The sequence below is a fragment of the Colias croceus genome, chromosome 28 (genome assembly GCF_905220415.1).
Source record: "Colias croceus chromosome 28, ilColCroc2.1".
Lineage (NCBI taxonomy): Eukaryota > Metazoa > Arthropoda > Insecta > Lepidoptera > Pieridae > Colias > Colias croceus.
Genome location: NC_059564.1, coordinates 2,922,573 through 2,939,834, shown reverse-complemented (window position 1 = coordinate 2,939,834; position 17,262 = coordinate 2,922,573). Strand labels below are relative to the sequence as shown.

General features: G+C 31.1%; 1 protein-coding gene across 1 annotated transcript in view; it reads left to right on the top strand.

The window, feature by feature from the left end:
- The window catches only part of LOC123703990 (homeotic protein distal-less), an 87,630-nt gene that overhangs the window by 22,434 nt on the left and 47,934 nt on the right, over positions 1–17,262 (top strand). The window contains exon 3 of the mRNA XM_045652216.1: positions 8,130–8,317. Within this exon, the coding sequence (XP_045508172.1) occupies positions 8,130–8,317 (188 nt within the window). The remainder of the gene's footprint in view (positions 1–8,129; positions 8,318–17,262) is intronic.

Genomic DNA, 17,262 nt, shown 5'->3' with positions numbered 1-17,262 from the left:
ATGTACTTAAATAGACTTAAGTCTATGCTATTTTTTGCCAAGAGCAAAGGCAAATGTTAATTATTTAGTAGTGAGTTAGTTAGTAGTTTCTTTAGGTATTTACTTCGTCTTGATTATTTTTTAGATTTAAGTCTATTTCGTATTCCTTCTGATATATAGTAGGAATTTGCTATGATTTACTACATATTTATTAAAATATCTATAGTACCGTAGGTAAAAATCAACTAAATCAATTTTTACATCGCACTACTTCTCAATAAAAAACTTTGTCGCGAATCAAAAAAGCTTACATAGGAAAATACACAAAAATATAAAATATCTAATATTTAAAATAGGGAACTGTGACACGTCATAATTAGAGAGTCCAACCCGGAACCCTCGCGTCATACATCTGCTGGCCCGAAGCATTGCCGATAAAAAATATTCTAATATTTCTAATAACACAGCGAATGCCATCATTATAGATATTTTTAATTGTTACTTACAGTTTTTGAGGTTTTTCGAAGAAGCTACGCACGCGTGTTGGTAGAGACTGTCGTGTACGAAAGTGTTTAATATTTAATTTAAAACTATTTTTTCGTTATTGTACTTGATGATTTGATGAGTTTGACTTGAATGTACTTGATTTAAAATCATAGTCACATAATACAATAGTTAAAGTAGGTAGTAGTTAGTGAGAACTTGTGTTTCTAGTACATTTTGTTTATAATTGCTAAGTGTTTATAGTTTCATTCGATTTCACTTAATTTGATCATATCAAACTTTCTATATTTCCTCTTATACTTTCTGTAAATATTTCTTTTTAATGCTATTATTACCATAGAAATATGCGAAGAAAAAGGCCAGAAGATTTTGACAAAAATATTGCTCAGATACTTTGTTATTCATAAAGATATTAGGTACAATAATATCCTATTTGGGTTATAGTTTCAAAAAGTACAAAGTATTATTTCCTAACGACTTTTGTCTCTAACTGTACATGGTCCTACTGCCTTAGCCCAGTTTAGCCCCAGGTTATCCTTACTACGAATCTTTATCTTTTATCTTTTTAAACCTGTCTTAGTTTTAGATGTGTCGTGTGATATAGTTTTTACCTCAGTATGTAGACGCAGTTATAAATTCTTAATCTATCTTGAATCTAGATAAAGGAATGGTAATTAATATAATTAAATCAATATTTTTAATAGCATAGTTCGTAGATAAATATTAAACTGTGTTTGTGTGTCACGTTTTGACGACTATATTTATTAACCGACTTCAAAAAAAGGAGGAGGTTATCAATTCGGCCGGTATTTTTTTTTTTTTATGTATGTACACCGATTACTCCGAGGTTTCTGAACCGATTTACGTGATTCTTTTTTTGTTCGATGCGGGATGGTGTCGAATTGGTCCCATAAAAATTTTATTCGGATAGGCCCAGTAGTTTTTATTTTATGAGCATTTTTGTCTGTAGGTATTTGTAAATTTTGCAAGTGCAAGTTTGAAGTCGGTTGTTTTTAACGCAGTTATCACGTCTTGTTTTAATAAAATTTTGACATATACAGTGGTGGTCACATAATTAAAGACACTAAGAGCATTTTATACTACCCAAGACACTTCTATCAACATTTTTTTTACACTACCATTGGAACTTGTTAAATAATTTTAAAATATTCAGGTATGTGTTGTCTAATGCTAAACTAAATTTTATCAACAGAACTTGTCGGTTTGTTAGATTTTAATCGGTTCATCCTTACTACTAGCAGTTTTAACCTAGCAAAGGTCTGGCCATATAATTAAAGACATTAGACTCGCTTATAAGAAATATAAAAAAAATATTATTTTAATGAGATTATTTTTACAACACAAAATACCTGACGTATTTACAAAACATTTGTACACTTTTCAATATTTGGTTGCATGTCCTTTGGCAGTAATGACGGTTTACATCTCTTGGGCATGGAAGCAACTAATTTTGTTCAAGTTGCATCACTAAATTGGTTCCATTCTTCGAAAATGTTTTGCAAAGTTAGTCGACGTTTGATGATCGCTTTGCCGCGACTTCTTTCTTTCTTGATATCATAAGTTTTCGATCGGATTTGAATCCGGACTGTGAGGAGGCAAATCCGAAACAGTTACAGATTGGTTCCTTAACAAGCACTTCACTACTTTTGCTGTGTGCTTGGGATCATTATCGTGTTGAAAAGTTCAAACAACAAGTAAATTTTCCTCTGCTTAGGGCAGCATGGATTGCTTTAAAGTATACTTGTACTGGAATTTATCCATGTTGCCTTCTGTCTTTTTGACAGGTCCAACACCAAGTCCAGAAAAACAGCGCCACACTTTGATATTTCCACCCCCATGTATGACTACTTTTTAGAGTATTTTGGATCCATTTCCTTATTGAGATGGCGTCTTACATATTGTTTTCTGACAGAATTAATAATATTAATCTTAGTTTCATGCAGAAACAGCACATGTTTCCACTCTCGTTCAGTCCAGTGTTCGTATTTTGTAGTAAAGTGAAATCTTGCCTTCACATTTTGTTTTTTCAAAAGTGGTTACTTTCCGAGATACTCTTCAGTGCAAGTTTTCCTCACATAGTATCCGTCTAATTGTTCTTGCAGACACCCCCTTCAAGCCTGCTGCACCATACAAGTCTGAACTGTATCAGTTCCGACCCTTTAAATGGATCTTTTTTAGCCAACAACACCATTTTTTAATCTTTCGGCCGAGTAGTTTCACTTGGTTTTGCTTTTCTGAGTAAATTTTCGATCGTGTGAAACATCTTGACATGTTTTATAGCATTCATAACCATATCCTTTGAACATTTAAATTATCAAGGAAGTTAAAATTAATTTTTCTTATGGACGAGTCGCAACTCTTGTTTTTAACCATAATAATTGATATTAAAACAATTAAACATATGAATTTTAATTTTAAAAGTTAAAAATGCTCAAAAAAATTATGGAGTGTAAACGATTTATGAAATTATGCGCAAAACGAAGAAAAGCTCAATGCTGTTTCTTTTTATTTATAAAAAATTATAACTCATTTCTTGTTGTCTTTAATTAAGTGGCCAGCTACACGTACGTACACAAAGTTTGTGTTACATTCCCACAGAGAGCAAGTGTCGAAACTAACAAGGAATATAACTATTTTTTGTCACTCATTTTAAAGAACACATTGTCTTGTATGGTTTAATAAAAATAATACTAGATTCAATACATTTTTCAGATAATTGTAGTTCCTAATGTAAATCTTTTATGGTCAATTAGGGGGTGTCTTTAATTATGTGACCACCACTGTATATAGATAGATGAAGGCTTAGATAGGTGCCTATAGTAAAGTATAGCATTCGTTTTAACTGGAATTGGCTTATAAGTTATGACGTCATACATATCAAATATTGCAATTGATAGAGGTTTTAGGCAAATAATGTACATATTACTAAAACTTACCCATCCAAGTGCTGACCGCGCGTAACTTCGCTTAACCGTAATCGCGAACAGAGATCACATTAAAGTGTTTTTGTTTAGGGTTAAATGTTTTTGGGTTAGGGTTTTATTATTTTTAAAGGCCCGTTTTATCTTAACATTTTCGGTAGGCGGGCGAGTGGGCGGTACTATTTCGACGCAAGCTAGTGATGTGCTGTGTTGTCGATGTTTTTTAATTTTGATTAATGGTGTTTGGGAAATCGTTGAGGTATTTGGAGAGGAAAATGTGATGTTGCAGAAATATAGATTAGTATGACAAGAACGGGTAAAACGCATTGAAGGTAAATTCTTTAAGTCTATATTTAGATCCTTGGTTCCCCTCCTATCAATTAAATACATTAACAGAATTAAGAAATGTTCAAGATTAAGTTTATTTTACAAATGGGTCGATCAACTTTTATTGGTCCGACGTGTACGGATCATGTCCCTGAAGGATAATTAATAAACATGAAATCATAAAGAGTTAAATTCGTTTTAATTATATTCCTTTTAATATTTTCTAGCATTATTGCGAACAATATTTTACTTGTTTTATTAATTTGTGCGTTGTTTCATGGTTGTCGAGGGACTAAATGCAATTTTCCAGTACTATCACATTTGTCCCCATGCCACAATGCATTAACAAACTTCGCATCACGAACACATACTATCACGACCATAAATACCAAATACACTCCTTGTTTCAGTACATAATTATTGACATCCAAACATACAAACCATTTGTTTTTTATTGGATATAATACGATTTTCAGGCATTTTACTTTTGTCCCCATAAATCACCTACATGACACAGGTCTCACAGACAACCGTAATTTAGTTATGAAACCAAAACACCTATGGCGCGGTAGATTCCTAAAAAACAAGCTAAACACAATAATTAACTGTCGGGCTCAAACGCCACTTTGATTTGTATAAAATCACGGCAACAGTCGTCCGAGCGTTGTTGGTGAGTGTGGGGTGGCTTTTTTGTCAGTCCGTCAGACAACTTTGATTAAAACGTAAGTACTTGATGCATTGTTATCAATTATACTACACGAGATGCGCTTTCGTCTATATTTTAGTGTGAGCTGAGATTAATATATAAAATAACAATAGTATTTGCTTGGCGGCTCAAAATTTAAAAAATGTCCCGCGGACAACCAGTCACTTGGTCAACCAAAGTGGTTGTACCATGGACAATTTGGTTGTCCCTGGGACAATAATTATATAAAACTTATACTTTAACAGTTAAATAGTTCATGTTTTGTTTATTACTCGGCTGTTTCGGGAACACATTTTTATTACGCGATTTTATGTCTAGTTTAATTGTAATTTTAACATTTCAAAAATCAAGACGCTACTACTACAACTAAGATGTCCCCATATGAAAATCACATTATACTTCATTCATTCAGTTTTATCGAGAATCAGTTCATTTTAATTAAGTAAAATCAATAATACGATACGTAACAACCTCGCCTTAATAGTTTTTTTGTAAAAAATATCACTATTTCCGCTTTACTGAAACTTTTTTATATATGAAACATTATTTGGTTGTTCAAAAGACATCATTCGTTTCAATTTTAATAAAAATATTTCGTATTTTCGGTGTAAATAGAACAAATATCAAAATATTATTTATTATTTAATATAAGAAGAATTTGTTTTAATTCTTAAGGGAATTTAACATTTAAAAAAGTACTATTGTGTAAGTTGTCCAAAGGACATTATTTCCCGTGAATAGATCGGTTCGTGAAGTTAAATCCACAAATGTATTTAATCAACATCACTGCTGCTTATATAATCATAATCTACGAAGAATTATCTTCTAAATGAAATAGTAAAATGCTGAAAATTAAGTAAAAAAAAAAAATACGTGAAAATTATGATCGGGACCTTTAAAAATTGATTGACCCAAATATATATCTGAGAAGATTTGTTGAATTTGCGATGTAAATGTCTAGGGAAATCGGAATAGTGATAGGTTTTATAGGTATGATTATGAATTCTTTAAACGCTTTGAATAAAAATATGTATACGTTTATAATAACAAGCAATATAATTTAATCTCAGTTACCAATATAATTATACATTTTACTACTATTCAATGATTTACTCATAAATATTTTTATAAAGGTCACCATTTGAATGGTTACAAACAAACACATTGAATAATTTATCTTCTTTATAATGAATTGCATTTTGAATGAATAATTCATTAAAATTTACTACATAATTTCAACTAATTAGATTTATAACATACGTTTTTATAACCGGTTGACACTTGAATGGATATAAATGTTTTATATACACGCGTTTTATTGTTAAGTGAAAAAAACATCACGATTTTGTAATCGAATCTCATTAAACGAAGAATAGATTTTAAATAGCTTGGATGTTTTTTTCCTGGGTGTAAATAAAAGTTCACATAATGGTAATATGTCTGTCACTAAAGTTGTAATGTTTAGCAAACAATTCACTTTATAACTTCCTTTCAAAAACTTTATGATAACTTCGAAGCCAGACCTTTTTTAAAATAATTAAAATATAGTCCAGCCTTCACCCGCCTTGAATCTTGATCGTCTATGTTTTTCTGCAAGTGTACATCTAATGTAATTTTATTTTGTGATCGAGTAGTAAATAGAATAACCTTTTGCATTCAGCAGTGACGTATTTTTCGATATTTTTAATAAATATTAACTAGAGACAATCATCATACCTTCAATCTACTTATGAACATATAAAAGTACATTATCAATGTCTAAGATAAGTACTTACTATTAAAAATATCGACAATTTGTACATCACTAGTGCAGGGGTGTGTCCGTACCTCAGGCCTCGCATTGTTTTGTCCGTCCGTCTGTCCGAGCGTCTTGATATGTATGTATGCATGGGAAACCATTTGGAAGTCTTAGATTGATTTATGTTCCATCCTCGTTTGATTAAAAATATCGATATATTTTATCGATAAAACTACATTACTTTGCGTAAAGCCGAATATGAAAAAAATTAAAATTTTTAACCTGACGAAAATTTAATATCTAATTTTTCGTTGTAGTACCATTAAATACAGTAGACATATTATAACTGTTAGAAAAATCTTACATAACATGGTATTGACATTTTATAGACCGAGAATCGAGATGTACCCACAAAAAATTGAGGTAAGCTACCTACAAACTCGGTTCATGTATTGAAATCAAAAATGTCCCGTCAAAAAGATTATAGCTCTTTATTTCAGAACTATTTCTTATAGGGTAAATACCACAAACAACGCTCACTTGGTAATAAATTAAATTTTGTTTAAAGACGATACATCACTGTATACTGGTAGCGGATAAACACAGTTTTAGAGGGTGCAATTAATTGACTAAATTTATGACTTGACTCGTATTTCAGATGATATCATGATATTTATTGATAGTCATAGATGTTTGTTTGTATTGTAGTAGTTAGTACAAAACTGATGGTCAGTTTGTATATTCTTATAGAAGAGAATCTAAAATAAGTCAATTAATATTATAAGTATGAAACTTAACTTAAATAAATAGAAAATATAAAAAATAAGTAATAAATGATGAAATGGTAAAAAATTCCACAAAGGTGTAGACAGAAATTGAAGTCCTTCATAATTTCTATCTTAAATTATTCGCAATCAATAAATTGCCTCACTGAATGTATTAAAACCCTTATTCATAAAACACATTACAATTGTAAATAAAAATAAAACAATGTACCCTTGGATGTAAAACCCGTCACCTGTCAAATTGATTAGAAATACGCGCGTATTTGCCAATAAAGAACAAATACGGATGTAATAAAATTGAACTTTTAACGACTGTTTATTTCACGCACATTAAAACAATACTTTAAATATAAATGTTTACGTTATAAACATTCTAAATGTCAATTTAAAACATATTATACAACCTCCTTTAGTAAAAAAAAACTCAATGATCTGTGAAAGCCCTCCAAAATTTGAATATGGAATTGACCGTATTCCATATTCAAATTTTGGAGGGCGTCCTTCAACTTTCAAGTTATCGATATATTAATGTGCGTTAGTGTCGGTCTCTCGGGCGATCTGATATCGATAATTACTACTTACCACTGACTATTATCAAGTAGCGAGCGCCTTTCATATATTTTACGGTGCATTCGTATTTATATTGTGAATTTATTGCATCGTTTCGCTTGCACTGATTTATGGCGGATTCGTTTACATTACACATTTTGAGTTTCAATTCGTGTATTAGGGCCAATTGGATGTTTATGAATATTCGCAAAACATAAAAACAATAAATACAGTCATTTATTTTTACATGAACGCATACGATTTTAGTTTATTACAATATTATTATGAAGTTTTAATAGTAAATACTTACTTATACATAAAACAGCTTTATAGTTTGATATTTAACAATCTATAAATTAAAATTATTTTGCATTTAAATTCGCAATAAACATTAGCAATTTTTATTGGCCGGATGCTCGTCAATTTACCCTTATTTACAATGTTGCCTTATTAAAAATATTTACTATCTATAGAATTCAAATTTGTCGTAATAACTTTTCATGTATTCCATATATCAAAATTTAAGTAATAAATACTTTCCAAGACTTATGTTTTCATGTTTTCAATGTTATTATTCATTTAAATGTATGTGTTGACAGAAAAATGTGGTCTCTCCGACGACCCGGGTCTCCGAGTGAACGGGAAAGGCAAAAAGATGAGGAAACCAAGGACGATATATTCTAGCCTACAACTGCAGCAGCTAAATAGAAGGTTCCAGAGAACTCAGTACCTCGCGCTGCCGGAGCGAGCCGAGTTGGCGGCAAGCTTGGGATTGACGCAGACACAGGTGAGTGGTAGATTTTGGTAGAATGCTGATACATTTTTGTAGAATCGTGGTAGTTCTTAGTTGAATAGTAGAAAATTTTCTACTATCACTTGATTAACTAACATAAGACAGGAGGTTTTTTTAACGCGACAAGAACGATGAAGACGTCTTAAAGCAGTGTTATATCCAGTATGTGCAAATGATGGCGCTAGACGACCTATAGCGCTGTGATTTTTTTCACGGTAGATGAAATGTTTCATTTATTAACGTATTGAAATGAATAGTAATATTATGTTACTGAATAAAATACGTAACGTCGGTTATAAGTTATGTAATAATTCATATAAATTTATGCATCCGTACATTTTATTCGCATACAGAATGACTGTTCATTTTATTTAACACTAACAATAAGTAAGCTTTCTTTTATCAACGTGACCAGATATTTCAAACGTAAAAAAACATAGACAACGCGGCTACATAGTAATTATGTCACAAAACTAATAATTAACTCTATGTAGCGTTCACTTGTTTATTATCTGTGCTAACGTGGAAAATATAACCTTATTTGCTTGTAATAAGATTTAAAATCGATTGTAGATGTTGCTTACATGCAGTAGTAAAGATTAGAGAGGTATAATTACAAGTTTTTGTTATCTGTGACAGTGCGGTTTCGTAGAGTCGTAGTAGCTATTTACTTTTTTGTTGCTGCAATACTTTTGCGTTTTGGCGGGAATATTGTTTGATGATGATAAATCCTTTTATTTTGTTTTAATAATTATATTAAATGTGTGGCTTTAACGCGAAAAAATGAGTAGAAGTACCTATGTTTAATGTCAGTTCTAGATCACGTCAATATTTAGGAATATCTTCATGGTTGTGAAAATAAGAGCTGACATTTATTGACCACTAGAAAATGTAGGTAGCTACACCTACATTATTATAAGAATTCGTTGTCTTACTCAAATATTTAATAGGCCAGTAATTACGTATCAAATTTACTTTTGTATAGATTATAGACACAGTACCTACACACATTTCCATAGATACATCGAAAAAATGAATCAAAGACAATAAAAACATATCACCAGCCAGTACCAATCCAAATCCTTAAAAAAAAACAAAAAACTCATCTTCCCATAGACCACATTCCAATTTGTTATGACATCCATAGACAAGACATATAGAGTAGTTTTCAGCAGAGAGCGCGGCCGATCGTGGCCGATTGATTCGTCATGTGTCGCCGTGTAGAATGAATAATTCGTGTGATTCTTGTAGACTTTGTGACTTGTAGAGCGGACCTGTTATAAATATACGAACTTCATTTTTACTTTGTTTTACTTTAACATCTATGGATTTTTATACTAATTAATATTTTATTAAAATAGTTTTGTTTTAAAATTAATATGCCTACTTAAATTAGCGCTAATATGACCTACCTATAAATGAGTATAAAGTCGAGATAAAATACTACCTATAGGTATATTTTCTTATTGTGCTTTTAAAAAAAAGCTTTAATTAGCTTTATTACATTAAGTTCACTGCTTACTAAAATTACACAAGTAGGCTTTAAATATATCTCTCAAAATAGAGTACCTAATGTTTTATGTTCGTTTGTATTACCTATCTTAAGTTATTGATCATTATAGTAAACAGTTTGAAATATTATTAGTAATCAATAATAATGTTTAATTATAAAGTATAAAATATAATACCTACTTAAATCGATAGTACTTACTAAGCTTGTTACAATGTACATAAATATTTGCATAAAATTTAATTGTAGGTAATACATAAACTAGGTTATTATCCGTTTTATTATGAAAGTATGATTTACCAATACTAAAAAATAAACAATGATTTTCCTACTGTCCTGTCTATTTCTTTATACTTCAATCTTGAAGCATAAAAAGTAATCTCAAGATAATTTTATTATAATTTAATATTTCTCAGTTATTGTCTGAAGTTGTACGCCGCACTTTGATGAGCCCGCGTCGATATGATAGTGATGTATGTCGTAGAGAATAGTATCGATAAAATATATAAACAATTTTTTTTATCAATGTGATTTTACATCAGTGTTTGGATATTACATACCTACTTTTGGTTACATAAATGAAAAAAATATTTAATACTATCTTAATAAAGTAGCTACCTAATATCAAAATTTATAATAATATATTTAAATATCCGATATTATTTTATAACATAATTTATCGTAAATGTCAACAATTATACAAACTGCAAGAATTTATTTTGTAATATCGTCTAATCTACATTATAATTAAATAAGTAACCAATACAAGATGCCATACATTAATCACCTGTAAATAACTTTCACCACAAATCAAATGTATAAAAACAATCGACATCAAAAACAACACTAACACCATTTCCTATTCCTCGATTCGATTCCTCATTAAACAAAAAATGGGATACACATCACCCCATCTCTTTCCCACATCCATCAATCCCATAACTATAAAACAGACTTTATACCATTGGCAATATGGATATAATATTTCATAGAGTTTGTCTCTGGTACTGTTTATGATCTATTGTTCAAATGCAAACAGTTCTTAGTAATCTGTGGCAATAATGCAAAGGTCAAGCCGTTTGCAACATTTTTTATTTTAAATTGTAACATTACAAAATAATGTTCTATTTCCCGGTTCTTTTTTCATATATCCTATTTGAAACTTTTTATCGTGTGAAGATTTAATAAAATTCATAGGAACTTCACTTTTTTAATGACTTTCAAACACAACAAAACAACAATATTCATTTAATTGATCGCTCCATATTATATTTAAAAATATAACAAGTAGCTATATTATTATCTACTTAGTTCACAAAAAATGATTATAGTCAGGGGGGGAGGTCTATTGACTATATAAATAACAAATAATTAATTTAATATTTACATATAAATACGCTCCTTGCTAAGTAATAAAATGTAATAAATCAACTTTAACTATTAAGCATTTTAATTTTTAACAATATTTAAAAGAAATATTTCTTCGATAAACTAATAATAATATAATTGTTTTATTAGAGACTAGCTTCCGCCCGCGACTCCGTCCGCGCGGATGTCGGTCTTCGCGTGGATGGTTTATACTTTATTTCTCCATTTTGAGTAACTAACTCTGACAATTATATCTTATAAATATCTATTGGACCCAAATACGGCTAGGCCTATATTAATACGCAACGTGTGTTCGCGGTTCTACAGAACAACGTCTATGAATAATACTGAAAAATTAAGATTAATTTTTTTCTACGTAGGTATTTTTTCAGGATAAAAAGTATCCTATTTTACGCCCAGGATAATAAGGTATAATTATACCAAGTTTCATCGAAATCGAACCGTTAGTTTTCACGTGATGCCTGAACATACAGGTTGACAGACAAAAATTTTTTTAAACACATATTTGGGTTTGGTATTGATCCAGTAACACCACCTGGTATTTATTTTTTCAATATTTTCAATGTACAGAATTGACCCTTCTACAGATTTATTATATGTAGGTATCTATAGATATGTTATCTTATTTCCAATCCTTTGTTATGAATTCCCATTCAACAATATGTAACAAACTCATTGTTTTTGTTACTATAATAAATGTGTCATTTTGTATTGTTGTTATGATAAAATGGTCGATCTATTTGCGTAGTGAATAAATCTATAGTACCTAATATTATACAGCTGAAGAGTTTGTTTGTTTGAACGCGCTAATACCAGGAACTGCTGGTCCGATTTGAAAAATTATTTCGGTGTTAGATAGCCCATTTATCGAGGAAGGCTATAGGCTATGTATCATCACGCTACGACCAACAGGAGTGGAGCCACGGGGGTAGCTCCCGCGGGGAGCAGCTAGTAAGAAATAAGTACGTTTTAAAACATAACATAAAGGTTTCATCCGTGGTCAAAAGCAATAGTTATATAACTTATGTGTTATTCAGTACATAAGCTACATCACTGAGAAGATTATTATCAATAACCGTTCAGTGGTTTTCCTGTAAAAGAGTAAACTTACATATCTAAATCTTCACAAACTTTTACGCGTATAACTTCGGATGTGTGTAATGCCATATACACAGGGTGCGTTACTAGAAATAAGTTAAGGCTCTCGGATTCGTCACAGAACCTCATTCCAATACGAATTAAGGAACGGTAGCTGTGTTCATCCATCATCATTTCGTTCTGACGTCCACCGATCAAATGAGCTTTTTTTTTGTTGACACTTGACTTCGCGGGCCGCTTTGTTGTTGCTTTTTCTTTTTTACTCTATGGCTTCGACGTTCCATTTTCGAAATGAGCGCGTCTTTTGACATTTCGATGTAGTACGCTAGAGGTATATGGGAAAACATACAATTACAATGCGTTAAAAGAGAATAAAAAAGATACGTTTTCACGAACAAAGGCTGTAAAAAATACGTAGAGCACTGTCAGTGAGTCACAAAGCCGGACAAAAAGCATGCCACTTTAACAGAAGCCGATATTTTTTGTCTTAATTTTTTCAACAATTGTCTTTGAAGTGCTTCGTCATTCATTTTGACGAGCTGCCATTGGTCGAACGGTTGGTATTGACGGCCAATCAGGGACTCGATTTTGAAATTGGAAAGTCATCTTTCCTAACAGTGAAGATGACTTTGCACTATCTTTGCACCTTATGTATAAATGTACTTGTATTTTATATGTGAAATATCCATTCGTTTTGTAGCTACCGCCTTATAAGTAGAGCTATTATATGCTTCTTTTATGCATTAAACATTTTTCTGTATCATATTTTATTCAATACTAGATAAATTTTATTAATACATATTCCAAAAAGATAGAGTTTTTTAGTCATAACACCTTATAATATTATAAATAGATACATAAGTAGGTAGCAGTAGTATGAGCATAAAGAAAAACGCGTGACGCAATATTCTCACTGAGATTACACAATAATAATTAAATACAAAGCCCTTTATCAACAAATAAAAAATTAAAACGTCAAACAACCCGCCATTCCTAATTCGAATTTGTTTTTAACAAAACGTTCTATTTAATTTGTAACCCACTTCGACAGACAATAAACAAAAGGCGGCAAATTGGAAAATTGTTTTCAATTGTAAACAATTAACAACAAATTGGCGTAATTGTTATAAATACGATGCACGTTGACAGACAATTAGGATTTTGAAAATGGGTTACAGTTTTGGCCGAAAAGGAAAAAAGCATTTGATCATATATTTCCATGATGTTTCAAAATATTTATTTCATGCTCAAAAGCTTTTTAAACCAACAATGCTTTACATATTATTAATTTTAAACATAATTAAAAACACAATTTCTCTTAGATAATGCATATTATTTACATAAAACATGAATAAGTTTATATCATACAAAAAAAACAATAACACATAGTTCCATAGTTCATATCACGCACATAAAAACCCGCCAAAACATTGACAGTTACTTTTTTAATCATCTATGTCATAGACAATAAAAAAAAAGTATTTAATGGAAAGTTTTTATTGCGTAATTATTTCCAAGGAGAACGTTACTCACGGCATATAGCGAAGAGAAAAAACCAAATGAAACACATGTATACTGAATATATGCAAATGTAATGCATAAATGTAAGAAATGCGCTGTTTCTATGAATCGCAAGGAATTCAAGAGATTTAATATTGATTATGAGATAAGTTGCACGAGTATGTTTTTTGTTGTCTATGGAAATGAAAAGTTGTATGTTATTAGTGGGGTACGGGGTGTAGGTATTGTGAAGGATTAGGTTTTGGGACAGATTTTCTTCGCTTTGTGATAAAAAGTTATAATGTATGTATGTTTAAATTTTAACTGTAGTTTAATGACTTTTAGTAAGTATAGTAAATTATAGTCAACTTAAATATGCGTAGATTATTAGAAAAAAAAAATCAGTTAGTAATAGATAATGAGATAGATAGGTATTTTTACAATAGGTATATGTTATTGTTTCCAATTTAAATTCAAATATTTATTTATTCAACTATACTTTTTAAGCTCTTTTAATTCGCTATTTGTCATTATAATTAAGTAGATACATATTTTAATACCAATGTTTTTATTTTTACCTATAATTATTAAATTCCGAATAAATTAAATATAAACTATTCAATGTAATAGAAATACATATTTAAGTACACACACTATTGAAGTTACGAGTAACTTAGATGTAACTTTAAAACTTTACCTAACTTAGCTCGAAGTGCATTATAACTTTAACTATGTAACTTATTAACTATAGTTAATTGGTGTTAATTACTTTACAAAGTAGGTTTATAAATTTTAACCGAGTTTATGAAGTTTTGTGAAAGAACCTGAAAATTATTATTTTGAATATACGACTGTTTCAACTAATTTTAGGCTAGTTTTTACTAGCGTTTTCCTTCACTATGTTAGTCAGTTACTATGAGTTTTCTTACTACGATTTATGTTTAAAATATTTATTTGGCATACGTTTTGTTACTTCTTTTAGCATTTTCAATAAGCTTTTTCGTCACGGTTCGACTTTGTCGCTACGAGCAATTTCTTCCAGGCAACTATATACGCATGAAGTAGCTCTAGCCATAACATCTTTCACCATTTAAACGGGTTAAATAACGAGAAGATCGCGTTTTAGAGCCGTTATTAATACGATACAATCTATTGACCTTTATTTTAATAGCTAGGCTCGCCCCCCGGCTCCGCCCGCATGTTTTCATATCAAGCCCTTATTATGAGGAATACGTTGATTACATTTTACGCGTGACTTCTCTTTGGAATTGTTAGTCAAAGTTTGATAGGAAATATTGCTTTTTAATACTTTCTAGGTTATGGTTATTATTATGGATAAAATATAAAATTTCTAGAAATTAGGTACATAATTTAAGAGTGTGCGGTACTATTTATTATAGATATACTTAAACTTATCCCTTAAGGGTACAAGTAATATATGTATTTACAACCTTTTTTATTTTTCAGACCTATTGAATGTACATATCTACAATAAAACATAAATATCGGTCAATCTGTTTGGAAGAAGTTACAAGCACTATAACACGAGAATTCTATCCATCTAATGCCTCATTTACTTAGATCCTTTTTGTTTTAACATAAAAATAACTAATTCTAATCTTAATCTTCCGTATCTTCTTATCTACGGAACCCTAAATGTTCACCACTTGTAAGAGGAAGGTGGAGAGCCAAGGACACAGTCCATTGTATGGTAATATCTAGATAACGTAGGGTGACCACACTAGTGTAGTAATGGGACTAATCGCGAATCGGTGACCGTTTTTTTGTGTTGTTGGTGGATAATTTTGATTTTGACGTTTGGTTTATTTCTATGTTGTTATGGTATTGGTATTGATTTGTTTATTGTTTTCAAAATTACGTAAAAAGTAGGTCAAAAGTATGATAATAGTCAACAGATAAAATGATTAACATTATCTATAATATAAAAATGAACCCCAAAATGTGTTGGTAAGCGCATAACTTTAGATCAGCTGAACCGATTTCTTTAATTTTTTTTTTATTATATTCCTTGAAGAGTTGAAGTACGAGGATGGTTCTTATGTAGAGAAAACGTGAATATGTACCACGGGCGAAGCCGGGGCGGACCGCTAGTAATATATAAACAAATGAAACCCGTTTTGCGTTGTCACGGCATCACGTGCGAACGGCTGAACCGATTTCGATAATTCTTTTTTTAATGTATTCCTTGAAGTACGAGGATGGTTCTTATGTAGAGAAAACGTAAATATGTATCACGGGTGAAGCCGGGGCGGACCACTAGTACTTACTAAAATTATCCGAACTACGTCAATTTTTTAACACTTCGATTAAAAATAGCTTTTTTCATAATGGACCCATGGTACTATTTATGCAAAAGGGTCTAATACACAACTAACCCCTACTTTCTGAACCGATTCGAGATTATTCCAAACCTCGTTACACAAAGCAATTTATAATTTAATCAGTCCATATTTACATGAACGTTGATGCAACCTACACGTTTCGCTGCATGATTTAGTAGGTAGATACATTGTAAAAAATGGCTGACTCGGTGCCAAGGGAAAACTTTAGTTCTACTACAATCGTTGGATTATACGAATTTTTCTTAGTAATAAAACATTAATACTTCAATTCTGCAAAACCTAAAAATATTTTAGAATGCACGTTTGTTACCTACTATTTCACAAAAACGGTGGAGTCTCTGGATGATAGTCATCCATGACAAAATATTGTTTAACTATCCATCCCTGTAATGTATATGCAAAGCTGCGGGAAACTTATAAAACGATTTAACTAAAGACGAATTAATTATCAAGTCTTTTTAAAAGATTTTCATCAAATACTTCTATGACAGTCAAGACATCTCCCGCAGTGACCACATCTTTTGAAAATGGTCGAAACAACTGGATGAATCACGCTTAAAACCCGTCAAAAGTCTTTTCTAAATTATAAGACATTGAACTAACATTACAATCATCTAACTGCACAATTTCTCAAATTCCGCACCTGATGCGATGCCACGAATTGATAGCAACTGTTTTGACGCGTTTGCAGCGGAGCGTTTCGAGTTTTTTGTTAACATTTCCTGCTGTCACAATTATGACGTGCTTGCAACAAAGACATTGTCTTGCTTCTGTTCGTGCCCTTGAAGGTACTGTTAGTGACCCGATCTCTTATAATCTAGAAATATCTACCCTTGAAGTTAGAGAAGTGACCCTTGTACCTCTGCTTTCTGATGTGTTGCATTGTGTGTGTGCATCTTCTGCATTAGATTTTGACAATACTACGGCACTAAGACCAAGGGAATTTATAATGGACTGCTCGATTTTATAATCTGCGTTATCTGTCCATAGACGTTAAAAAACTGTTAAGAAACTCCTAACCTCTAAACTCTGTATCTGAAAGTACCATGAGATCATGTATATTGGAATTGGGCTGGATT